Source organism: Hyaena hyaena, unplaced genomic scaffold (assembly GCF_003009895.1).
Source record: "Hyaena hyaena isolate Hyena2069 unplaced genomic scaffold, ASM300989v1 scaffold_0, whole genome shotgun sequence".
Taxonomy (NCBI): Eukaryota; Metazoa; Chordata; class Mammalia; order Carnivora; family Hyaenidae; genus Hyaena; species Hyaena hyaena.
In genome coordinates, this window is record NW_024080632.1 from 13,153,240 (window position 1) to 13,180,557 (window position 27,318).

A 27,318-nucleotide genomic window follows, 5' to 3' on the forward strand; every position below is an offset into this window, starting at 1 on the left:
TGGGACCAGTTTCCTCATCTATAAAATGGGAATAACAATATCTATCTTGTGGGACCTGGATGGCTCAGTCAGTTAAGATCCAACTCTTGATTTCAGCTCAGGTCATGATCTCATGGTTTCTCAGTTCAAGCCCCATGGAGGGCTCTGTGCTGATGGAGCCTGCTTGGGATTCTGTCTTCCTCTCTCTGCCCCTCTCGCTCTCATGTGGGTGCTCTCGCTCGCTCTCTCTCAAAAATAAACGTTAAAAAAAAAACCCAATATCTATCTTGTTGAATTAATGTGAGGATTAAATAAGACTTTATGGAACACATTTAGCACTGTACCTGTCACATAAATGGTCAGTAAAATATTAGCTATTTTCTTCATCTTCATCAGATTTAATATAGTCAATGTCAAAGTAAAAAATTTATAACAGCCAACAGAAACCATACATCTCCACCCAATCTCCTCATACAAGCAAAAGACATCAACTCACAACAACTAAAAAGCATGTAAGCAGTAGAAAATCCAAATGGTAGAAGTGAGACAGCAAGTAGGCTACGAGGCATCATGCAGAACCGCTAGGGTACCCAACTGGTTCTGCCTCAAAGGAGAACTCCGTAAATATTTTCATCAAGGAATCTATATTGAAATAAGTCACAGGCCAGTTCTTCAACCAGCTATCCTGCGTTTCTGTGAAGGCAAATATCAAGGAAATTACTCTGCTACTAATTTTACCTCACTACTTCAATTTTCACTTCTGTTATCACAAAGAGATATTTTTGAGAAGAGCCATCTATAAAAACCCCTGTGTGATCCTAGGTCAATGAGTAAAAAGAATCTATTACGTTGAACTACATGAAACTGCTAATATTTGACAAGTTTTGAGCTACCAAAGCAGTAATTATAGTATTGCTTATTTATTAAATACTTAGAAAGAAAGAGATGTGAAATTTTATTGTAAAAATATGTTTGGTTAAGCACTGCTAAAATATACTTTCAACCCCCCCCGGAAAGCTTAAAGAGAGATAGCATTACACTCAGAACATAGTTAATATGACACTACTATTGTTATAAATTCGAGTAATGCTTACAATTAATCAAGTAACAATTTTCCAGATAGGGGTCTGCAGAGGTTAGGTTTACTTTGCTCCAAATTAAATAGTTTGGGAAGAGCCAAACTAAAACCACCTCAGTCTCTTGACAAATTTTATCTGCTTGGTGGATCAAGTTTCCACGAAAAATCCGCTTCTCTGGCAGAGCTTTCCATCTCAGAAACTGCATCACTGTTGGATCCAGTTGTTGAGGCCATAAACCTTGGAGTCTCCTTTGCCTCCTCTCTCTCACACACACTATCCATTCTATATCCGCAATTATGTCCTAAGCCCACTGGCATTTCACTCAACCACTATTAACCTAGTTAAAGCCATCATCATTTCTTGGGGCGCCTGGGTGGCTCAGTCACTCAAGCATCCAACTTCAGCTCAGGTCATGATCTCACGGTTTGTGAGTTTGAGTCCTGCGTCAGGTTCTGTGCTGACAGCTCAGAGCTTACAGCCTGCTTCAGATTCTAGGTCTCCCTTTCTCTCTGCCTCTCCTCCACTCGTTCCCCCTCACCCCAAACAAATCAACATTAAAACAAACAAATAAACAAACAAACCTTAAAGCCATCATCATTTCTTGTCTGTACTAGGGCAAGTCTCCCTGCTTCCCTTATGTCACTTTCTCTCCTTATCCAACAAGCTATTTCTCATAGAGAATCCAGAACAATCTTTCTAAGAAACAAACCAGATTATGGCACTTTCTTCTTTCAATCCTCTGTTGAAGGTTAATTTTTCCAATTGCACATGGAACATTCTTCAGGAGAGATCATATGTTAGGCCATAAAACAAGTCTCAATAAATTCAAAAGAACTGAAATCATAAAAAGTGTATCTCTGACCACAATGGAATTGAATTAGGCTCTTAAAATTTTCTTTTCAGAGAGAATTCTGAGATATCCCCAAATAGTAGGAAAGTAACCAACACCCTTATAAAGAACCCATGAGTCACAGAAAAAAAAAACCAGGGAAATTACAAAGTATCTTTAATTGAATGATATGAAAATACAACGTAATAAAATGTATGGGATGCAGTTAAAGCAATGCTTAGAGGGAAATGTGCAGCTTTAATTGCCTGATTTAAAAAAGAAGAAGAAAGGTTTCAGATTAGTAACTTCAGCTTCCACCTTAAGGAACTAGGAAAAGAATCATAAACTAAAACCAAAGCAAGCAGGAGGAAGGAAATAATAAAAATTAGAGTAGAAATCAGTGAAATGAGAAAATAGAAAAAAAATAAAGAAAAATTAATGAAACCAAAAGTTGTTTCTTTGAAAAGATCAGCAAAATTGAGAGCCTTCAGCCATACTGACCAAGAAAAAAGGACAAAAGATCAAAATGACTACAATTAAAAAAATGAAAGAGGGAACTACTGACCAATAAAAATTAATTATACATGAACAATGTGAACAAACTAATGCCAACAAATGAGATTATTTAGAAAAGATGAACAAAACCCAGAAAGACACAAAATACCAAAACTGAGTCAAGAAGAAACAGAAAATCCAAGTAGACTTATAAGAAATAAAATTAGTAATTAAAAATCTTCCTACACACAACCATAAGAGAGCTTGAATGGTTATACTAACATCAGATAATATAAGACTTTTAAGACAAAAATTGTTGCTAACGGGTGACATTTTATCTCAATCTATCAGGAAAATATAAAAAATTGTAAACATACAGAAAGTGAAAAGACAAACCCACAGGATAAGAGAAACTCTTTGCAAGCATTTATCTGATAAAGGACTTGTACCCACAATATGTAAAGAACTCTCAAAACAACAAGAAGACAAAATATTTTTAAAACGGGCAAAAGATTTAAAGAGACACTTCACTAAAGAGAACACACATATGGTAAATAAGTACATGAAAAGATGCTCAACATCATGAGTCACTAAGGAAATGCAAATCAAAACCACAGGGAAATATACTTCATATCCACCAAAACAGAATATGTATCTATAATCAAAACAGATAATAACAGAAATTGGGGCCTTCATACATTGTTGGTAGGAATGCAAAATGATTCAGCTGCTTTGAAAAACAGTGGCAGTTTCTCAAACTGTTAAAAAAAAATTGAGCTGCCATATAACCCAGTAATTCCAGTCTTAGGTATCTACCCAAGAGAAAGGGAAACTTATGTCCCCACACAAACTTAAACTTGTACATGAATGCTCATAGCAGCCCAATGTGGAAACAACCTAAATGTCTGTCAATTGAAGTGTGGATTAGCAAAAGGGAGCATTACTGGGCAGTAAAAAGGAATGAAATACTGACCATTGCTACAACATGAATAAACCTTAAAACATAATGCTAAATGAAAGAAGCCAGTCACAAAAGGTCACGTACCGCATGATTCTACTTAAATTGAAATTTCCACCTTTTAAAAAGGTGGGGGAAGGGAGAGGAATAAACTAGTGAACCAACCAGGAAAAAACAAAACCAAAAAAATCTTCCCACAAAGAAAAGCCTGGCTAGAGATAAACTCTTATCAAATACTTAAAGAAACAATACAGTTCTACACAATCTTTTCAAGGAATAGAAGACAAAACAGTTGCCGTCTCATTCAATGAGGCCAATCCAGGTACTAAAGTCATAAGAAGACATAACAAGTACAGACCAATATCCCTCATGAATACAAACACAAAAATCTTAACAAAATACAAGTAACATATAGAAAGAATTATATACCATGACTAAGCTGAGATTTACCACAGGAATACAAGGTTGGTTCAACATTAAAAAACATAATTTTTTATTTTTGTCTATTTTGTCATTCTATTTATTTATATATTTTCTATTTATAGATTTATTCTATTTATATCTACTTATTGTCATTCTATTTATATATTTATTCTATTTATATCTATTTATTATTTTTCATTCTATTAATAGAATGGACAAAAGCCATGTGATTATCTTAAAAAAATGCATAAAAATACATAACAAGGGGCACCTAGGTAGCTTAGTTGGTTAAAGCATCCGATTCCTGATTTGATTTCGACTCAGGTCATGATCTCAGTCGTGAGAATGAGCCTCATGTCAGGCTCAGTGGACAGTGTGGAGTTTGCCCTGGATTCATTCACTCCCTCTCCATTTGCCCCTCCTCTGCTTGCCTGCGTGTGTGCATGCACATGGCACATGTGTGCAAGCTCTCTCTCTCTCTCTCTCAAAAAAAAAAAAAAAAAAAAAAAGGCCATGTGTGTCTTCCCGATACCTTGGTTTCTAATGCTCTTGTAACAAGAATGATGTACTAATTCATTCTGTATCTTCTTTAAATATACACACATCATATATATACCCACATATATGACATATATGTATATATCACATATGCACGCGCACACACACACACACGTATATATGACAAAATCCATTCATGATAAAAACTTTCCACAAACTAGAAACAGGAGGAAATTTCCTCAACCTGATAAAGAACATTTATGAAAACCTTCAGCAAACACTATACTTAACGGTGAACAATTAAATGCTTTCCCCTTACAATTAGGAACAAGGCAAAGATGGATGTGTGCTCTTGTCACTTTTTATTCAACACTGTACTGGAGGTTCCATCCTATACAAGAAGGGGAAAAAAGGAGGAGGAAAAATTAAAGGCATTCAGATATGAAAAGAAGCAAAACTGTCTTTCTCTGCAGAGGATGTTATCCTGTGTGTAGAAAACCCTAAGGAGTCTGTACACAGGAACTACTGGCACTAACACAGGAGTTCATCAAAGATACAGGATACCACGTCAATAGACACAAAGTCAACTGCAGTTCTACATGCTTAGCAATTAAAAATCCAAAAATGAATCCAAGAAAAGGCATACTCAGGAACATCAAAAGAATGAAATATTTAACGAAAGAAGTGCAAGCCTTGTACACTGAAAATGACCGAACATTACTAAGAAAAATTAAAGACCTAATAATAAATGGAGAGACTCAGGTCCTGAACTAGAAGACTCAATATTATGAAGACAGCCATTCTTCTAGAACTGATCTGTAGATCCACAATACCTACAAAATTCCAGCAGAATATGTTTATGGTAGAAATTAGTATGAAGATGATTAAGGAAAGTATATTTTGTTATGTAAAAATAATCAGAATATAAATGAGTTAAATTAAGAAAATGTACACCGTATATAAATATACACCAAACAAAAAGTCATTTCTACCAAAAAAGTATTTAAATTTTGAGTCTAAAAGATTTTGGTTTTAATTACAAAGTTTTTGAAATATTGATACAGGGAGGTGCCTGGGTGGCTCAGTCAGTTGAGCGCCCGACTTTGGCTCAGGTCATGATCTCACAGTTTGTGGGTTCAAGCCCCGCATTGGGTTCTGTGCCAACAGCTAGCTCACAGCCTGAAGCCTGTTTCAGATTCTGTGTCTCCCTCTCTTTCTGACCCTTCCCTGCCTGCGCTGTTTCTCTCTCTCTCTCAGAAATAAAGAAAACATTTAAAAAATGAAAAAAAAAAAAAAGAAATATTGATACATGATATGCTCAAAGGAAAAAAAAATCAGAAACGCTTCCAAAGGATAGATATGAAATATCAAGATTATGTTGACAAGGTTCTAAATTGCTCTGGCTTGATTAATGCTTTCTCAGAGTGGTTATGAACCTAGAGCTCTCAGTAGAAGTCTCAACGATTAAAACTTTCACCAGCTGATACTGGAATTATCAATGTATTTTACCTATTCTACCCAGTATTGAGATAAGTCCAGAGGTCTCATTTTATCAAGTACTCATTCAAATCCAGATATAATACCGGACAGTTCAAAATTCTTACACTTGATCATTTATCACTGTCACCCCCTTTCAAGTTTTCAATTTAAAATTCTCACACAGCCTTAATTTGTAAATATATAAGCCACAAAACATCTGTGTAATATAACGACTAAAGCTCCTCTCTCAAGTAAGGAGTGTGAAAAGAAGGGAGCTCTTTTCTAGCTTCCTGATTTTCCTAGGACAGGAATTTCAAGAGGATGCAGTCTCAGCATTTCCAAGGTCAGCAGACAGAATACTTGGGGAACGATACCAGGCACAATCGTAATAACAGTAGATTGAACCATAGGAAATCATGGGTAATTGCTCAATATGGCTCAACCTAAGTCAATGCCTTTGCATTAAGAACAACGTTCTGTTCCCTTTGAGACTGTAGAATTACTGTCAAGGATTCTCTCTTTGATCTTTTCAATGAGTACACTTATATGACTCATTATTTTCAGAACCAGAATTTAAGCAAAATTTTAATTTTCAAGCAATATTTACATGTCTACATTAAAATGAAGTGTTTTAATGCCAGCCAACCAAAGAATAAATTTCAGAATTATCCCACTCTAACTCCATTCTTATCAAAGTCATGTTTCTCTTCCCAGAGCAGTTAAGTTTTCATACTTCCCGCACAATGCTGCCTCCACCTCCAACTGAAATGTCCCATACTGAGAGCATCTTACCTGAAACTACCATAGACTATAAGTAGAATGGAAATCAGAAATGTAGACACTTGACTGGAATCCACCAGGGAATAGGCCCTAGAGAAATAAGAAGAAAAAAAATTAAATCATATGGCAGCAAGTCCTCATGGAGTTAACAGTCTGTTGGAGTTCTATCCCACTAAGTTTCATTATTATCTTTAAGTTAAAAAAAATAGGTGTAAATTAGCATTAACAAAATAAGATAACTAAAATGAGACCTGGTAATTTAACATAAAGAATACATGTGTATGTTAACAGCTATTAGTTATCACTCACAGGATGTTAAATGGTATCAATGTAAAAATCCCATCTCTGTATATGTTACATTGTGCTTACAACATCCACTCCCAATTTAAGAAGGGCCAAGATCTCTACCATTACCGTACCAAAGATAAAAACTCTGGGATTAAACTCTTTTATCAGTTTACACTTGAAATATCAATAGTACTTTACTGCTTTTCCTCAGTGATGAGGTGAAGCCTGTATCTCTCTCCTGAATTCCATTTCCATTTTTATCATCACCCATCACTTCTCCCCATCGGGGCCTACAGGGGCTTCTTCCAAGTCAGCAGGTCCAAAACTAAAGTCCATATTCCTCCCTTCATACCTGATCCTCTCAAGGAGTGGAATCATCATGATCCCTTCAGTTCAAAGCTAGAAATCTGTTGCATCCTTGACACTCCCTTGTCACTTCAAACACATAATGACAGCCACCGAGTCTTAACAACCGCCACATCCCCAACTACCCCACTTCTCTCAAACTTCCTGGCAATGCTTCAGCTCCTTTCTACGGCTTGACTATCAGAAACTTTGTGTGCAAGTCTGTCCCCAGGAGTTCACCCTTCACACTAATTATTCTTGTGAGGGGTATTTTCCTAAAACAAATTTTTCTTCATGTTTTCATTTAGTAAATATTTAAAGATGCCTCTGTGCCAGGCACCCTGCTAGCAACCGGAAGTATAATAACAAACAAGTCTGTCTTGGTCCCTCCCTGAATGTTCTAAAGGAATAAAAAATTAAACTCTATTTTTTAATGGAATGAAAACAAAAAAGTTAACACAAGCAAGTGAATATAATTGTGGAAAATGTTGTAAAGGATAGAGGGACAAGTACAGGGTCCTCCGAGAATATATAATAGGTGGATCCTGTCAAAGAATTGGATGGGAAGAGGTGGGGGGCTTTCCTTAGGGGAGTCAATGAATGAGAGACACAAGACTCTAGAGCTTAGAAGCAGCTCTAAGCCAAAGATATATACTGGGAGCTCATCATCTTCAACATGGTCACTGAAACCACAGGTGTGTGTGAGACTGCCTAGCAGCAGTGAGAAAAGGACCAAGGAGGAAAAGCCTGAGAATCTTCTAAAATTTCAAGATCAGGAAGGAGAAACTGCAAAAAACACACACACACACACACACACGCGCGCGCGCGCGCGCGCGCGAAATAGAAAGAGGAAAGCCCAGAAAATCTAGGACAGAAGGGTAAGTGATGAGAGTGTTTAACAAAGGCAGCACGGGGAGCTCATGCCTGAATTAAACCCTTGCTCTACTCTTATCAGCAGTGACTCAACCTCTCCATGCTCAGCTTCTTTACCTACAAAATGGGAATAATGACAATACCTAGCTTAAAGAGCTTATTAAAGAATCAAGTGAGACAATTCCTACAATGAGCAGAACACATTAGGTACTCAATTAACAATCATTGTTAGTATTAGGAGGGAGAAGTCACCTGTCCTGAAGGCTGCTGAGATGGTACAGTAACAAGTGCAATGTCCCTTTGATTTATTGAACATGTAAGTTACCTGTGACCTTAGCAAGAACACTTTTAGTGGCATGGCGGTGATGGGGGTCAGGATGGAATTGGCTGAAAAGTCAGAATTAAGTAATGGCTTTTCGAAAAGTACAGGGAAGGGAATCGAAAAGTACAGCTGCAGGGGATATAAGGACAAGGGAGGCCTTACTTTTTTTTTTTTTTTTAAAGACTGGAGAAACTCAACCTTTTGTGTATGCTGACTGGAAATTATCCCAGTAAGGAGGGAAAGACTAATACAGAGGAGATGTTTCCTTTAATCTTTCTTAAAAAAAAAACAAAAACAGGAATATAATGAAATTTCATGATAAGACACTGTGGTCTGTACTGTCATTTTTAAAATCTTTAGTTAAGAGAGACACATACAGATATAACTACGGGTGAAATGATAGCATTTAAGGTTTGCTTTAAAATATCCCAGGAAGGGGTGCCTGGGTGGCTCAGTTGGTTACACATCCGACTCTTGATTTCAGCTCAGGTCTTGATCTCACAGTTTTGTGAGATCGAGCCCCATGTTAGGCTCTGTGCTGGCAGCGCAGAGCCTGCTTTGGGTTTTCTGTCTCCCTCTCTCACTTGCTCTGTCTGTGTCTTTCTCAAAATAAATAAATAAATAAACTTAAAAAAAAGGTAAAATAAAATATCCCAGGTTGGAGGCAAAGGTAGGAGGGAAGGATTTTTTTTTTAAAGGCAAAATTATTTTTGACCACTGAAGCTAACATGAGAAGTCATTATAAAGCTGACCCCTGAACAACATTGGGGGTCGGCACTGTTGAAAATCCATGAACATCTTTTGACTCTTCAGAAACTTAAAACTTATTAACTACCTACTGTTGACTAAAACCTTACCAATAACATAAACAGTTGACTAATCCATATTTTGTATGTTATATATTGTATTCTCATAATACAGCTAGAGAAAAGAAAATGTTACAAAAATCATAAGGAAAATATACTTACAATTCTCTAGTGTACTTACTGAAAAAAACTCCATGTATTTATTAGGTGGACTTGTACGGTTTATTTTTTTTAACTTTTTAATGTTTTTTTAAATTTATTTCTGAGAGAGAGAGAGAGAGAGAGAGAGCGTGAACCGGGGAGGATCAGAGAGAAAGAGACACAGACTCTGAAACAGGCTCCAGGCTCTGAGCTGGCAGTCAGCACAGAGCCCGATGCAGGGCTCGAACCCACGAACCGTGAGATAATGACCTGAGCCGAAGTCGGACGCTTAACCAACTGAGCCACCCAGGTGCCCCGGACTTGTACAGTTTAAACCTGTGCTGTTCAAGAGTCCAGTGTACTCTTCTATTTTGAAAACTTCCACAATAAGGGGGGAAAAGCCCCTTTTTTCACAGCAACGTGAAAGGTGGTGAGACAGTTAAAAGTGCGAGAGACAGATGAATGGCAGACCATCTGTTCTGGGTCCTGCATTCTGAACCACAGCACCCCGCAGTGGGCTGCCACCCTTTCCTAAAATCTCAGTCAGCAAAGGGAATGGGCGGGCAGGAAACAGCACAGCCACACCAGCCCCTCTGCTAGCATGTGCCCAGCCGTGCGTCTCCTCTTTCAGAGAGACAACCAGGCTCACGCACAAGACTACACCTTCACATGTGAGAAAAATGGATTCAGTCAATTCCTCTGGATTTTAAAATTTTGTTACTTGCTTATGATTATGTCAATCTTTTTTGCAGATATTTCTCCCTAAGATTCTGAAAACAAATGACCTCTGTTTGGAAGGAACATTTTCTTAAATAAAAAAATTGTTTTGGAATAGGTCATATATGCATATGGTACCAAAATCAAAGCTATATTTACCAAAAGGTATACAACCAGGAAGTCTCACTCTCATCTAGTTCCCCCCAGATCCTCTTTTTAACCACTTTTACTAGTTTCTTGTATAGTGTTCTAGAATATATCATATCAACACATACTATTTCTTACCATTTATCACACAAAAGGTTAAGACTCTGTACTCCACCCTCTTTTTACAACATAACCTAGAGATTTTCCTAGATCAGTACGTGCAGAGTTTCTCTTATTTTTATTTTCTTTAAACATTCTGCACAGATTTCTATTCTGTGGACACACTGAAAAACAGTTTTTGTTTTAAAAAAATCCCTTTTAGATGGACCCTGGGGTTGTTTCCAAAAATTCCGTTACCCACAATTTTGTAATAAAGAGCCTTGTAAACTATTCATGCAGTGCACACAGGAAATGACACGTCTGTGCACAAGAAAGGTCCTAAAAGTGAGATTGCTGGCTCACAAGGGGAGTGTATGTGCGGTTTCGATAGATGTTGCCGAACTGCCCTCCAGAGATGTTCTATCATTTTGCATCCTCACCAGTAACCAATTAGAGTTCCTCGTTTCCAAAGCCTTGTCAAGAGTGAATGTTGTGTAATTTTTGACTTTTTACCAATCTGAAACATGAAAATTGGTATCTCAATATGGTTTTCATTTGCATTAATTTTCTGATGTAACTAAAATGTTAAAACTGATTAAAAGTGAACTTAAGCATTAGCTTTTCACATGATTAAAGGCTACAATAGGCATTTTTAAAAGAATTTAAACATTTTTTCCAACTCCAGAGCTATAAAAAAACAAAGGCAGCCTTCTTTTCTTTTTTCCTTTTAAGGAACTTTCCTTTTGCTGGTGTATTACTTGGATGACTTCACTTTTTTGTATCCTTTGTATTCTGAAGCATATTGTCATTACCTGAAAAGTAGATTAGAGCCTAAACTTCCTAAACTCAGTGTCTTAAGCTCTCATACTACTGTATATCTTTTTGCGACAACTTTCGAATCAATGGAGACTCTCAGAGACTCATCACTGAAGATCTTCTAGAAGTCTGGGGTTCAACTGTTATTAAACCAGCTCTTGTCTCCCACAGATGTCTGGGGCTGTGCTCTTGTCTGTGTGGCTGACCACCTTGTAGTCACTGACCTTCTTCAGTCTTTTTCAAGGCAAGGGTTTGACCATGTGCAAAATACCTTCTGAAGAGGCTGACCAGGGCTACCAGCCAATAAGCATGCTACCCACTGTAGAATGAAACACATCATTTCAGAAAATGGTTTCTTCTAGACTGAACAGTTCTATTTTTCAAATCTATACAAGAAAATCTGGTAAAAGCTGACTCCTAATATAGTCCATTATTTATAAATTTATAAGAAAACTTTTATTTGATTTGATTTTTGAAGGGGGGTGGGAGGGACAGAGAGAGAAGAAGAGAGAGAATCCCAAACAGGCTCCACACTGTCAGTGCGGGGCCCGATGCAGGGCTTGACCTTACCAACTGTGTCACCTGACCTGAAATCAATAGTCGGACACTAAACTGTCTGAGCCACCCAAACCCCCCTATAATAACTTTCTGAAATGTTATATATTTTCAACTCAAATTATCATTATGGATATTTTACAGAAAGCTTTTTCTTTCTTTTTTAAATAATTATTTATTTTTGAGAAAGAAAGAGAGAGTGCACGCATGTCAGGGTAGAGACAGAGAGGGAGGGGTCTACAGGGTATCCAAAGTGGGTTCCATGCTACCAGTGGGGCTGACATGTGGGGCTCGAACTCACAAACTGCAAGGTGATGCCCTGAGTCAAAGCTGACCCTTAACCGACTGAGCTACCCAAGCGCCCTGAAAGTTTTACAAAAAGCTTTTTAACACAAAGCATTTACTATGCAGAATATGGTTTAAAATGAATTTTAGCCAATTTTAGCACTTTAAAAACAGTATCAATTTTTTAAAAAAAAATACAAAAATAATTCATGTTTGTTGTAAAAATCCAAATAATAGGTAAGAAGCAGAAGTACAAGCGCCCTGCCCCTCCCCCTTGTCCATAATGCCCATTCCCTAGGAGCAGGCACTGTTTTCAATTTGGTATGTGTACCCTTCCATTTAAAGTGTGCATGCAGGGGCGCCTGGGTGGCTTAGTCGGTTAAGTGTCCGACTTTCGCTTAGGTCATGATCTCGCGGTTCGTGGGTTCGAGCCCCGCGTCAGGCTCTGTGCTGACTGCCAGCTCAGAGCCTGGAGCCTGTTTCAGTCTGTGACTCCCTCTCTCTCTGACCCTCCCCTGCTCACGCTCTCTCTCCTAGAAATAAATAAAACATTTAAAAAAAAAAAATAATAAAGTGTGCATGCAGAATGTATACACACCATAACAACAGATACACACTTCGTGTTCTTCTGTAACTTGCTGTTTGTGAACTCGACTATATAATAGGGGCTATTCTTTTCTATTGCCTTCATTTATTGGCCTTTTGGTATAAAACTAAAACACAAATTTAGACTGTACTCTTTCTTTTTCTAAGAGAAATCATCTAGGTTCAATAAACACAACTTTTAGCCACATACATATTGTCTAAAAATCTCATTTCTGAGTTATTAATGACAGCACACCACACTTTTTTACCTTACTTAACTTCCTGAATTAGGAGGGTAGCTTGTTGTTTTTAACCTCAACAGAAACAAATGGATGACTCAGCCTATGCTGCTCTTTTTCACCAATTTAAGATTTAGATTTCCAGTGCCCTTTTCTCAAAGGCAACCATGGAATCTCAGAGGTAAAGATAACGTCCACATCATGACACTGAACAAATATCTTGTGAAAAATATTAGGAAGAGCTGCATCTTGTACTCTGGCAGATGCACCCTAACAATGCCTGTCTAGGGGCACTTGTGCAGCTCAGTCGGGTAAAAGCCTCTGACTTTGGCTCAGGTCATGATCTCGCAGTTCAGGAGTTCAAGCCCCACATCCAGCTCGGTGCTGACAGCTCAGAGCCTGGAACCTGCTTTGAATTCTGTGTCTCCGTCTCTCTCTCTCTGCCCCTCCCCTGCTCACACTCAGTGTCTGTCTCTCGCAAAAATAAACATTAAAAATTTTTAAATTTTTAATTCTAGCCTAAAGCCCATCGAAAACATTGATATTACACATACTATTACATTTAAAACGTGTATAGAAATAATTTTTGGAAAATAACATCTGCTTAAGAAATGTGAACATGCTAGCACATTTTGTCACCAACACTGAACATGTTAGAACATTCTGCCATCCGAAGACAACTTGACAAAGGTTTTCTTTTTCCACGTTTACCAGAAAACCTTCTGCTACTTACATTCTCTAAGTTTAGGGACTTCTTGGCATAGATAACGTTATGTTTTATGAATCACTTAAGTTTATTTCATTATAAGTTGCCTGTGTCAAGCTTAAGTAGAAACAGGTACATTTTACTATTAAGTCTTTAAAAAGCCCTGAAAACAGAAGGATCTACTTAGCTGATGATAAGCCCACGATGGACTTAGAAACCTAAGTTCTCCCTCTCACATCAGTTATCTTAGTCAATATGCTGGATCATGTTGTATCTTAATCAATATAAAGAAATAATAGATAATTACAAAAATAGCAAAGTAAAGAATAAATGAAATGTGAACTCAAATACAGAACTGCACTGTCCAATATAGCAGCCACTAGCATTAAAATGGCCACTAGCCACACATGGTTATTTAAATTTAAATGAAATTAAAAATTTGGTTCATTGGTTACAATAGTTGAATTTCAAGTGGCCAATAGCTGATGGCTACTATACCAAATGACCAGATAAAGAACATTTCCATCAATGTAGAAAGTTCTAATGACTGTACTGACATATACTTGTATAGAAAGATGCCCGTGTTATATTTCAAAATTGGGCTTCTGGGATTTTCTTGATGGTAAGAGCAACAACTAACATTTTACTGAGTGCTTAATTTTCACAACCATTCTATGACATTAAGTCCTACATGTATACAACTGTTTATTAAAAAAAAAAATACCTTGAGGACAGATGTGTTGCAGAATTCAGAATTTTGTGGATCTTACACAAAAAACACCCTCCCTGGGGTCTAGAGCAGTAAGTATCCTATAATCAAATACTAATATTTGTGTAGTGAAACATGAATAACAACAGTAAATAAGATAAATAAAGATTAGAAACCGCTTCATCAGCTTGGGTCAGGTTTTGCTTCCAAATGAATTACAGAAAAACTCTAGGTTTCCAGAATTTAGGGTTTGGAAACTGTGGACCTATGTGATTATCACCATTCAGAGGTGAGGAGTCAGGTGCAGTTCTGAGCACAGGCAGCCTTACTCCAGTCTCCCAAACTGACTTCATCATCTGATGACAAACTTGGGAGTCAGGAAGCTCCAGTATCTTTCTATCTTTAATTATTCTATAACTAGCCATTTGATTTTCCCTAGGCAAACCTTTACATTTTCCTGGTCTCTATAAAATCCTCTTTGGGCCTAGATCAGCTTGAAGGTCCAGCTAGTTTTTATTTTTTAAGATTCTAGGTTTTTATACTGTGTTTTTCCTCCAAAAATGGTAAGTTTTACCATATAAATATGTTTGGCCGATCACTGGCATGTTATAGGTAAAAGAACTGACAAAGGCAGCACTGTTTCCAGGCTACTGAAAACTGCTATTAAATTTTTTTACACTGGAGTATAGTTGACACACACGGTTACGTTAGTTTCAGGTGCACAACACAGTGACTCCCCAAGTTTATACATTATGCAATGTTCACCACAAGTGTAGCTACCATCTGTCACCACACAACTATTATAATATCATGGACTGTATTCCTTAAGCTGTGCCTTTTATTCCCAAGGCTTACCTCATTCCATAACTGGTTGGTTTAATCACCCAAGGGAAAATTCCTCTCGAGTCATTTTCTACAAAAATTGGCCAGCCCTAGGGTCTAAGCCATAGCTCTTTTGTTCCACTGTCAAACAGACTGTTTAATAAAAGTTTTCACTTCTGATAATGAAAGGGAGAAGAGGGCCTCATCCATACCTCTCTCTACTACTCTCTTTGCCCAAAGAAGTGAAGAATCAGAAACACTTCAAAAGTATGCAAAGATCCTAGAATTCTACTCCAGGGACTGGGATCTGGGCTTCTGGGGTACAACCAGAGTGGGGCAGGTGGGGAGGGAAAGGTATTCCAAGGAAAAAGGGTAGGTAGTCTGGCCAATTCTAGGAAATCAAAGCCCACAATCTCCTTTATTTCACAGCTTCTTCCTATCCCACATTTCAGGCTCTCCCACAGCCATCAGCAGATGTGTGTCACCTCTCACAATCTCCTCTTAGTGAGGTGTCTCTTCCAGAGACTCAAGGCACATTAAAGACAGGAACCTACTCTACACTCTGAAACAAAGGAACTCCGTCTGAAAATGCAAAAAGAAACTAAATACATGCATTTTAGACATGCCAAAATCAGGTTGGCCAAATGTACTGAAGAAAGACTCGGGAGACTGCCAAGTGATGTATTAGTACAGGTTAGCTCTTGAGATATTTTACATGGTCACTACAAAAATGCCCAATTCTTTCACTACATTCCCCCAAACCTTACTAGAGACAGGAAGCTACCAGAAAGTTCTCTCAAATACAGTAAGATTATATTCTACACCCTAAGAGTTTTAGAACCATGGTGGATTTTATTTAGTAATTGCTCTACAGTCAAACATCTATTTCTAGCTGCTTTACCAGCAAGTGCTTATAACACATATCCTGCTAAAAATCATGCCAAACTGAGACACAGAGAGTACTGTTCTATAATGTGTCCTGTGTGTCAGCCTTCCAGCTATACAATGAGAGCATTCTTGTATACCCAACAAACCAAGCAACTAATATTCCAACCCGGCACAGACAGTGCCATAGACTGGCACTTTGCAAACTTTTTGGTCTTGAAACTATTTACACAAGGAAGACCCCCTTAGCGCTTTTGTTCCTGTGAGTAATAACTACTGGAAATTAAAACCAAGAAAGACTGAAAACATTTACTAACTCATCTAAATATAACAAAACCATTACACATGAGCATAAATTTTTTGAAAGGAAAAAGAACTATTTTCCAAAACAAAAAAGAATTTAGTGAGACAAGGGGCATTCTCTTACATTTCTACACACCCCTTTAATGTCTGGCTTAAATGGAAGATAACCAGATTCTCATATTGCTTCTGCATTCAGTCTGTTGCCATATGTTGCTTTAGTTGAATGCCACAGAGGCTATGGAAAAGGAAATCTGGCCTGACGCAGATGGGTAGCTGGAAAAGGGAGGGGTATTATAATAACATTTTTAGATAACTGAGGAGACTCTTCTTTAATACTACACTGCGCTTCAACAAGTGGTAATTTCTTAAAGGTTATTTGCAATGTGAAATCTGAAACCATATCAGTGAAGGTTTTTTTTTTTTTTTTAATATATTATGTTAAAATCCAAAGGCTTATGTTATACTTTGAATGGATCCTTTGCCCATGGATGGTTCTGTAGCATCCCACGCTGGTCATCTGGAAAATGTTGGTTCACTGAGTTATGTAGCTTTTCCAGATGTTGTCACATTTCATTATATAACATCAGAAAAATTACACTTGTTAACATCATTCCTGAAGCTAATGACAACAGATACATTTTCCAAAATTCTAATTTTTACTTAAAAGCTCAAATTTTATCACTGGCAAAACCACTGCTTATTTATTTTTTAATGACAGGCTCACTTTATTCATTTCAAAGAAAGTGTCAAACATCAAAGTGTGAATAACTCTAGTTTGTCCACTAGTCATTCTTCAAGTAAAAACAGTTCCAAGAAAAAAGCAGTTAGTTCAGCTAGCATCTCAAATGACCACACAAGTGTTTTCTCAAGAAAACACATGGTACCTTAGTATACAGCTGACATGCTTAATGAGAACTTTCCATTTTATTATTTAAAAATGTGTTCTCAAAAATTAAGATTTAAAAAAAGTAATTTTCACTGTTTCACCCTAGGTGAAACTGCTATGTTTTTTGTTTGTTTGTTTGTTTTTTAAATGAAGACAAAACAAAACAGTGTGTGAGGGGTCCGGCCTGCGTCATGATCTCATGGCTGTTGAGTTCAAGCCCCACACTGAGCTGGCTACTGTCAGCACAAAGGCTGCTTTCGACCTTCTGTCCCCCTCTCTCTGCCCCTCCCCCACTTGGGCTTTCTCAAAAATAAACAAACGTTAAAAAAAATAAAAATAAATTTAAAAAAATTTTTTGAGAGACAAAGAGAGTGAGCAAGGGAGGGGAAGAGAGAAAGGGGGAGAGAGAATCCCAAGCAGGCTCCACACCATCGGTATGGGGTCCCGATGTGGGGCTCGAACCCACAAACCACAAGATCATGACCTGAGCCGAAACCAGGGGTTGGAGGTTTAACTGACTGGGCCACCCAGGTGTCCCAAAAAATAAAAAGAAGTAAACAGTGTGCACACAGTGGTGAAGAACATAATAACTGCTAGTATAGTTTGGTGCCACTGCTTGATTCATGTTGTTGCACAGTAGAGTTTTTACCCACCACTGCTTTTCACAGTAAGAAAAAAAGTCAAAATGGAAAAGACAAATAACTTTAATGGCATTATAAAAACAGTTTGAGCTTATAGCTCCCCTGAAAGGGTCTGAGGAACACTGAGGGATTCGTGGGCCACAATTTGAGATTAGCTGCTCTATACACTCACCCACAAGTCCTGGCTACATAAAATGCTAAGAAGTCGTTAAAATTATTTTGCTCTGCAAGATTTTTGGCTTTAAATAGAATATGCACAATATACCTTACATTCCAGGTCTTAGAAATACTACACACTTTCCCTTTCAGGTAGAATATGTTCAAAGAGGACTTTTGTATTTTTATCTAAAATATTTGTCTAACATTATAATGGCCTTAATTCCCTCCCACATTTTCCCATGTTTTAAGGTAAAAAAACAAGTATATATCCTAAGCTTAATAATGGAATAGGTAATCTTAGTAAATACAGCTTTAATAAATTAAATTTAATCTTTATGTACAAGATACAAAGTAAGTCACTTAAGAAGGTTACAATCTAGTAAGAAAGACACATCATACAGTGTGACAGAATGTAATGTTCTACTAGAGAAATCAAGTGTTACAGGAGGTGCTGGGGGTGGCCACCTCCCAGGAGGGGGCAAACTATGGCCTGCTGCTATTCCAGGTAAGCGCGGCCAAGCTCATTCTTTCAGGCAGTGTTTATGGCTGCTCTGGTGGTTCACTGGCAGAGAAGAATAGTTGGGACAGTCTCCATACGGCTCACATAGCCCAAAATATTTACTAACCGGCCCTGTATGGAAAAAGTTTGCTCACCCTTGTTGTAAATTGTTGTTACTGCATAAGGCCACTTGGCTAAGAGGGCCAGTGAATGTTAAAATACAACCTACCCTTCCCTCCTGGAGGATGCAGCAGGACTTTGGGCACAAAGCTTGATGAGCAGAACCTTGTGTCCTAAAGGATGGATGCAGCCACCTAGTGGGAGGGGCATCTTTTCTTTTAAAAAAGATGATTATTTTTGAGCCGAAGCCCATCTGGTCAGGGAGGCACTATTTCCTGTTTTGCACAAAGAGGTTGTGTGTGTGTGTGTGTGTGTGTGTGTAGTCTAGCAAGAGTCACGAACATCTCTGAGTCACACCATGAATATGGATGGATTTCCAATATCAAAATATTTTTGGATTAGAAATGAAGAATTTTCATTCTTCTTATCCCTTCATTAGCACCAAATACTTTATGGAAAAAACATTTAAGAGATGCACCATATGTCAACTATTTTATTTTATCCAGCTAGTACAGTGAAAAATTATTTCCATCAGAGACACAAAATGTGGGACTGAGCAAATTCCTATCAAAGAAAGGAGGCAGTAGAGATCATCTGTAGTCATTTTGTCTTCAGACATACTTTATTGCCTACGACAGGTAAGAAAATGTTTATAGGGTTCCAGTGAAACAGAAAGAAGACCCCGCACTGAAGGATTCCATGGTAATGTGCTTCCATTCTTTCCTATGAATTACTGTTTTAGACAGATCCTCATATTACAATTTCAAAAGCATGTGCATTTTTTGGTGATTTGAGCATACACCCAGCAACAATTGTGACTCCTGTGTTAAGACACCAGCAGCCAGAAATAGCCCTGAATTGGCTGTAACATACATTTTTAAGGCAAGGGAAAAACCTAGGCAACTGGTTTTCTCAAAGACAGATACAAGCTGGAATAGAGTGGTTTGTGCATTTCCATTTGAACGAGGGACTCATTTTCAGAAAAGAAAATTATAATGCAGCCTTTGCAGACATTTTTGTATCACTATCCAAGCCAAGATTGCTTCAGAACTTGAACTAAATAAATTTCCTTAAAAATTTACAAAAATTTGTGTTAACATGCTGGTCAAGATTAGTATTTCATAAAGAAACTGCTCTTGAATGTCTAAATACACAATATGTGCCCACAAAACTCAGTAAGGCCTATGTATATACCCACAACAACTGAAAGCAAGGACTCAAGAGATACTTGTAAGCATGTTCACAGCAACACCATTCACAACACCCTAGAGGTGGAAGCAACCGCAGTCTCCACCAATGAATGAATGGATAAACAAAATGTGGTGTATCCATACAACCGAGTATTATCCAGCCTTAAAAAGGAAGGAAATTCTGGTACATGCTACAACACAGATGAACTCTGAAAACATTATGTTAAGTGAATAAGCCAGACAGAAAAGGAAAATGGTGTTTGATTCCACTCACATGAGGGACCTAGAACAGGTAAATTCATAGAGAGAGAAAGTCGAATAGAAGTTTACCAGGACTAGAAGGACGTGAAATGGGGAATTATTATTTAATGGGTACAGAATTGTTTGGGATGATGAAAAAGGTCCAGAAATAGCAGTGATGGCGGCACAACAGCCTACATAAATGGGCTTAATGCTACTGAACTGTACACTTACAAATCGGTTAAACTGGGGGCGCCTGGGTGGCTCAGTTGGTTGAGTCTGACTCTTGATTTGAGCTCAGGTCATCATTTCATGGTTCTTGAGTTAGAACCCCATGTCAGGCTCTGCGCTGACAGCCTAGGATTCTCTATCTCCCACTGTCTTTACCCCTCCCCTGCTCAAGCTTGCTCTCTCAAAATAAATAAACATTTTTTAAAGAAAAGTTATGTTACAATAACACTTAAAAAAACAAGAAGGGAATTATTTTTTTAACATTGTTTTTAAAAACATGCAGCAAACTGATTTTCACTTCATGAGTCTCATTAAAAGATTATTCTCTACCATTAAATGCTGCTAATAGCTTTACATATAATTCTGTAAACAAAGTCTTGAAAGCACTCACACAATTTCAAAATCTGGACTTTAAAAAGATTTACCAATGACATAAAACTGGATGCTACAGGTTGGCATTTTAGTCATTTCCTGGTAGCTAAACCTTTCCGCATGACAAATCTATTTCTGTGGACAAGCAAAAAGAAGCCTGATGACTTAAGTCACAGTGCCTCCATTACTTCCATCAAGATAAAGCAGAGAAGTTCAAAAGGAATGTCCCAGAACAAGAGGAATTTCTAAGGCAGACTGAATTTTAGTAAGAAATCTCCAATGCCCATGTGAGTACTTCCACCTGCATCACCTCAACTTCAACACATCTAAAACCAAACAAATCTCCCCATTATCTTGCAAAATGTAACGTTTGTTACAGGCTCTGATAGTAATAACTGTGTCTGTGACAGTTCCATCCTATCTTAAGCATCACTGAATGCAGGAGTATTTAAATTAGTACTCTCATGAGTGCGGCACGCCGAGATAAAAACCCAGCCCCTATCACCCACCGAGAATTGTCTGATGAGGAACAGAAATGTAAAAAAGGCCATCAAATTAAGCCCTGGCATGGATAGGTGTAGAAGCTCAGCTTGGAGGCCTGTGTGGAGGCCTGTATGTACTAAAGGATTACCACAGTCCAGCAGTGCAGCAGGGCTAGGAAGAGATGTGAGGGAGCACGCATGGGTGGGAGACACAGAGCAAGCGAATGAGCAAGAGCTACAATGCACTGCCACAAGAGTATCTGGTGGGGGTAGGGGGTTGGTACGAGGTAGTGAAAAGAAAAAAGGCCAGAAAGGTTAAATAGGCCAGGTCAAACCTTCTAGGGACTTGGGCTGGATTGCTGTCTCTGCTAGGTCTTTTTCTTAAGTTTATTTTGTGAGAGAGAGCATGAGCAGGGGAGAGGCAGAGAAAAAGGGAGAGAGAGAATATCCCAGGCAGGCTCTGGGCTGTCAGAGTGAGTCTGACGCGGGGCCCAAACTTGCAAACCTCGAGAAAATGACATGAGCCAAAACCAAGAGTCAGACACTGAACCTGAGCTACCCAGGTGCCCCTCTGCTAGTGTCCTCTTGACCCAATCTGGCTTCTGCCCTCAGTGCTCCATGGAACATGCTCTTCTCCCTCTCCCCAAGATCGCAACAATCTTGCTGTTTCATCTAATAAACTTTAGTCAGTATCTTACTTGACACGCTCCCTCTGGCCCCTTGCAGGATCTGAAAACAAAGATCGCTCTCTTTCTTTTAAAACACTTTTGTCCCAGCATCCACAATTTTCTTCTGGACTTCTTCCTATCCCTCTGACTCCTAAACTTCGTAGTCTCCTTTTCCTCTGCTTATCAAGGGTTGTCATCAGTTCCCCTCACTTCTTACTCCACACGCTGTCTCTGTGTGACACGGTCTACTGTCATGTGTTCAGTTACCATCTCTACAGGCTGATGACTCCCTCCTCCTTGAAACAATAACAATCTTCTGTTGAGTAGTGTGTCAAGTAGTGCATAAAATGGTTTTGCAGATGAAGTAACTGAAACACAGTGAGGTTAATCAACCTTTTCCCTTTTACTACGGTCATTGTATTTTGTATAATTCACTCCACTATGAAGAAATTTTAGGGGTGCCTGGGTGGCTCAGTCGGTTAAGCATCCGACTTTGGCTCAGGTCATGATCTCACCATCCGTGGGTTCGAGCCCCGCATCGGGCTCTGTGCTGACAGCTCAGAGACTGGAGCCTGTTTCAGATTCTGTGTCTCCCTCTCTCTCTCAGCCTCCCCCACTCATGCTCGCCCTCTCTCTCTCAATATTAAATAAACATAAAAAAATTTAAAAAAAAAAGAAATTTTAAAAGAATAGCATGGAAAACTGTTACAGGAGGAAGTAGGCTAAAGACCAATATTATAATACCACTTTTATTTAAAATGGGTCTATTTCACATTTTTGCATTATGTGAATTTTTTTTTTTTAATGTTTTATTTATTTCTAGGAGAGAGAGAGCATGAGCAGGGGAGGGTGAGAGAGAGAGGGAGTCACAGACTGAAACAGGCTCCAGGCTCTGAGCTGGCAGTCAGCACAGAGCCCGATGAGGGGCTCAAACCCACGAACCACGAGATCATGACTTAAGCGAAAGTCGGACACTTAACCGACTTAGCCACCCAGGCGCCCCAAGAAAAAGAAACTTTCTAACTATGTGTGTGATGGATGTTACCTAGACTCACTGTGATGATCATTTCATAATATATACAAATATATAATCATTATGTTGTACACCTGACACTCATATAATGTATGCCATTTATACTTCAATTTAAAAAAGGGGGGCCTANGCAGTCAGCACAGAGCCCGACGCGGGGCCCGAACCCACGAACCGCGAGATCATGACCTAAGCGAAAGTCGGACGCCCAACCGACCAAGCCACCCAGGCGCCCCTGCATTATGTGAATTTTTAAAACAACACTAATATTTTAAAAATTGTAATATTTTAAAAAACTGTGCCTGGGTGGCTCAGTTGGTTAAGTGCCCAACCCCTGACTTCAGCTCAGGTCATGATCTCACAGTTTGTGAGATGGAGCCACGTGTCAGGCCCCGTGCTGACAGTGCGGAGCCTGCTTGGGATTCTCTTTCTCCCTCTCTGCCACCCCTTCTCCCCCTCCCCCACTCCTGCATGCACTCTCTCACAAAATAAATAAATATTTTTTAAAAATGTGTTTAGGATCTTAGAGGATAGGCTAAGAAAAAGAAGTGCTTATGATTTCTGAATAGGCTATATTTTTCATTTATTTTTAACCAAATGCTAAAAGCTTATATCCTTCAGTTAAACGTAACATCCCATCTGGGTAGAATTTATTTTCAAAAAGCCAAATTTAAAGATAAAGGTTTTCTTAAACTTTTACAAGCACCAATATCGTGGGGCACCCATGTGGCTTGGTTGAGTGTCCAATTCTTGATTTCAACTCAGGCTGTGATCCCAGGGTTGTGGGACTGAGCCCCAAGTTGGTTTCTGTGCTGAGCTCAGAGCCTGCTTGAAATTCTCTCCCTCTCTCTCTGTCTCCCTCTGCCCTTCTTCAAAGCTCACCTCCCCTCTCAAAAATAAATTAATTAAAATTAAAGCACCAACCTTACAATTACATATACATTTTAAGTTTTATTTAGTCATACAATCACATCAATTGAAATCTTGATTCAGCACTAAATGCTACTTGCAGGTAAATGTTATTTTTCTGGTTACTGACCCCTTTTCACACTGGAAATGGCAGCAAACTCTCATCCTCTAGTTCATTTGGAAAGACAGCTTAAAAATTTTTAAGCAGCTACTGTAATAGATTTTTAAAATAGTTTATTTGTAGATGGGGCTTAACAAACATTATAATCAGTCTCCAGTCCCTTTCCCATAGTATGTCCTCTTTTTTAAGATACTACCTTAAATCTACTGGGCAGTCAAGGGGCTCAGCTGGTTAAGCATCCAACTCTTGGTTTCTGCTCAGGTCATGATCTCACGACTCATGCTTCAGGGTCTGTGCTGACAGCATGGGGCCTACTTGAGATTCTCTCTCCCTGTCTCTGTCCCTCCCTTACTCTTTTGTGCGCATGAGCGTGCACTCTCTCTCAAAATAAATAAATAAATAAATAAACAAACCTAAACAGATCTATTGGGTAGTGATTATATGTAGTAACACAAAAGGAACATCTTTGTTACTAAAGTCAAACTCTTGGAAGAGGACATAGGTACACAGGGAGAATAATATCAATAGGACCAAGTATCTTATCTCACAGAAGAGGGAATTCCAGAGAGATTAACTGTAAGATTAGTTTCTATTTAGTGATTAGGTTAAAATAAGGTATATTAAGATTATAGGTTTGTCAGTAGGATTTTATATGCTGAAATTTTAATCTCACCTAGAAATACTACCATTATCAATGGAATAAAATCATAAAAGTGACACAATGATATTTTTGGAAAATCAATCTGGCAGAAATATCCAGTGTAGGTGCAAGGGGCAGAAGAGACAAGACTGGAATGAAGGAGACCAACCAAACTCTTAGAAGAATCCAGGCCCAGGATGGTTAAGCATCTGACCTCGGCTCAGGTCGTGATCTCACGGTTTGTGGAGTCGAACCCCTGCATCAAGCTCTGTGCTGAAAGCTCAGCGCCTGGAGCTTGCTTGGAATTGATTCTGTGTCTCCCTCACTCTCTGCCCCTCCCCTGCTAGTGCTCTGTCTCTCAAAAATGAATGCTAAAAAAAAATTAAAAACAAAACAAAACAAAAAGGAATCCAGACCTAAAGCCCAGATTAATAAGAAGTGGAAATGGTGGAAATAATACAGTTACAAACTATATTTTGAAACAAATCGAAGGAGACCTGGTGACATATTGGTCAAAGGGAATGAAGAAGAAACAAGAGTGAAGATTCCTATAATTGACAGTGACCTGACCACTTAGCCTGACAGTAGGGACACCTGACTGAGCACCAAAATCCAGGTCCAGGTACCTCACACATTGGTACCAGAGGCAGAAGTCACAAACCAAGGCAGAAGAACCCCCTAGACACAGACCATCTCCACCTGGCCCAATGCTTACCTCATCAACAAGCGCCAGCAACCTGCAAAAACTAGACACTCCACCTTTCTAACATGGTACACTACTACCTTTTGCGGTCAAAAGCCCCAATCCATTTTCTCTCCTTCAAATTTTATCTCCTACAGCCTAGGCTCTGTACTAGACTGGGTTCACTCTTTTTGACAGCAAAATGTTTTCACTCAGCATTTAATCTTTAGTTTTAATTATCCTGAACAGTGCACAATGGAAATTAGGAATTACTATGGGGAAAGCTTAGAGTAGAAGAAAAAAAAAATTATGTTAAATGTTGAGTATATATACTGAGCAAACAGGGTCTGTGAAACAGATGCTAACGATTTTGTCCCAATCCTACAGAAAGTGTCGGGTAGGCTGGGTGGCTCAGTCAGTTAAGGGTCCAACTTCCGCTCAGGTCATGATTTCGCGGTTCACGAGTTCAAGCCCCGTGTCAGACTCTGTACTGACTGTTCAGAGCCTACAGCCTGCTTCAGATTCTGTGTCTACCCCTCTCTCTTTCTCTCTGTGTCCCTCTCCTGCTCACATTCTGTCCGTCTCCCTCTCAAAAAAACAAAAAACAAAAAACATTAAAAAAAAAAGTGGCAGAAACAGAATGTGAACATAGTGAACAGAATGACTCCAAAGGTCCACACTTCTACCCATCACCCTTGTTGTTACCTCTCAAAAAAGCAGAGGAGCATGAAGGTTGAGAATAGGCCATTTGGTTTAGGAGAGATTACAGGTGATTTTCTAGAGCAGTCTCTACTGAATGGAAAGGAGAGAGAAGGAAGTAGGTGAGTTCCATCACTGCCTGAGGAGGTCCAGGACTAGAAGATAGGAGTGCCACTGAACGACGGCAATGTGAAATATCATCAAGGCGACTTTGTTTATATACTTCTAAAGATAGGTGACCTGTGCCGCTCAGAATACAGAGAAAACAGAAAAGAAGGGCTTTAGAGAGGAGGAAAAACAAACAAACAAACAAACAAACAAACCATGTTTTCTACCTAGACCAGAAAGGTCAGATAAGCAACAATGGGCTGAAGTGGAGCTGAGATTTTATGGAAGTACTAATGCAGGAAGGTCTCAATTGTCTCCATAAAATGGGATGCAGGGTTAGTTATTCAGTATGAAGTAAAGAAAGTACAACAGGTTCAAAGAAAAGAAGTTTTGGAAGTACCTTAAGCAGAAATTTCCTTAAATTCAAAGCTTGGTTTCACAAGATAATCATGTCCTTTTATAAAATTCATGTTAGAAACTCTTCGTACTGAATATATAAAAAGGGACACTTGAATTCCCTTCAAAGAATAATGAGTATCTAAGTGCTGTGGATATCAGCCAGGTAAAGATGCCAAAGAAAGATACTAAAAGTTGGGTGAGGTGAACTGTGGAAGGTTTCCCAGAAGACTGAAAATGAAAAAGGAGGGTATTTTAAGCAGAAAAGATGAAATATAAAATGGTAAGAAGATGGAAATGAACAAATTAACTTGACCTGAGGAGGACAAACACCTAGTAAAATTATGAGAACTGGGTCAATGAAATGTGGCATGTACAGAGAAGTGCACTGTGAGATTGTACAGTTAAGACAAAAGGCTCTGTAGTCAGATGTCCTGTGTTCAAATCCTGACCCTGTCTCTTTACCAACTGTGACCTTGGGCGAGTTACTTGCCGTCTCTACTCTTCAACGTTGTCATTTGTAAAATGAGGGTGACAATGATACCATCTATCTCATAGACTTAAGCTCTCAATGAAGTTATCTGGTAGACAGAATGTTAATAACATAAGTTTACTGTTTGATGCTAAGGGATGATGAAAAGAGAAAAGCAAGGAAATTTACTTTAATAATTCTACAGGAGGTATGAGCTAACATTTCCCAAAGATTTGGCTCATTCTGAATAATAGTTATTTAATCCCCATTACCACTCTAGGAAATAGTTAACTTTTATTGTCTCTAATTTACATGTTAGAAAGCTAAGGAATATAGAAGTGAAATATCTTGCTCAGGTTACAAAGTATGAAGTGACAGAATCCAGATTCAAATCCAAACAGTTTGGGTGCAGAAGCTCTAAAGTAAAGCACTCTGTTTACTCTGGATGACTGCCATTTTGGATTTCCCAAGTAAAGGCTTCCCTCTATTAGTGAAAATACTCAAGGACTGACTGTAGATAGAATTATTTGTCATTTTCTAGCAGACAAATCAAGATCAGCCCCAGGGCCCGATTTTTTTCCAGAGACCCAAAGCTATGCAGAGTGACTGT

General features: G+C 38.6%; 1 protein-coding gene across 3 annotated transcripts in view; it reads right to left on the reverse strand.

Moving 5' to 3' along the window:
* SPPL3 (signal peptide peptidase like 3) overlaps window positions 1-27,318 on the reverse strand; it is a 137,941-nt gene that overhangs the window by 40,625 nt on the left and 69,998 nt on the right. For 2 of the 3 annotated variants that reach the window (XM_039237220.1, XM_039237079.1), the window contains exon 2: window positions 6,533-6,610. Coding sequence is in view for 1 of the 3 variants with exons in the window: in XM_039237079.1 (XP_039093010.1) it covers window positions 6,533-6,610 (78 nt within the window). In the remaining 2 variants the exon portion in view is untranslated. Of the gene's footprint in view, window positions 1-6,532; window positions 6,611-11,070; window positions 11,286-27,318 lie in introns of those variants that run through there. The other variant, XM_039237148.1, reaches the window with a different exon arrangement.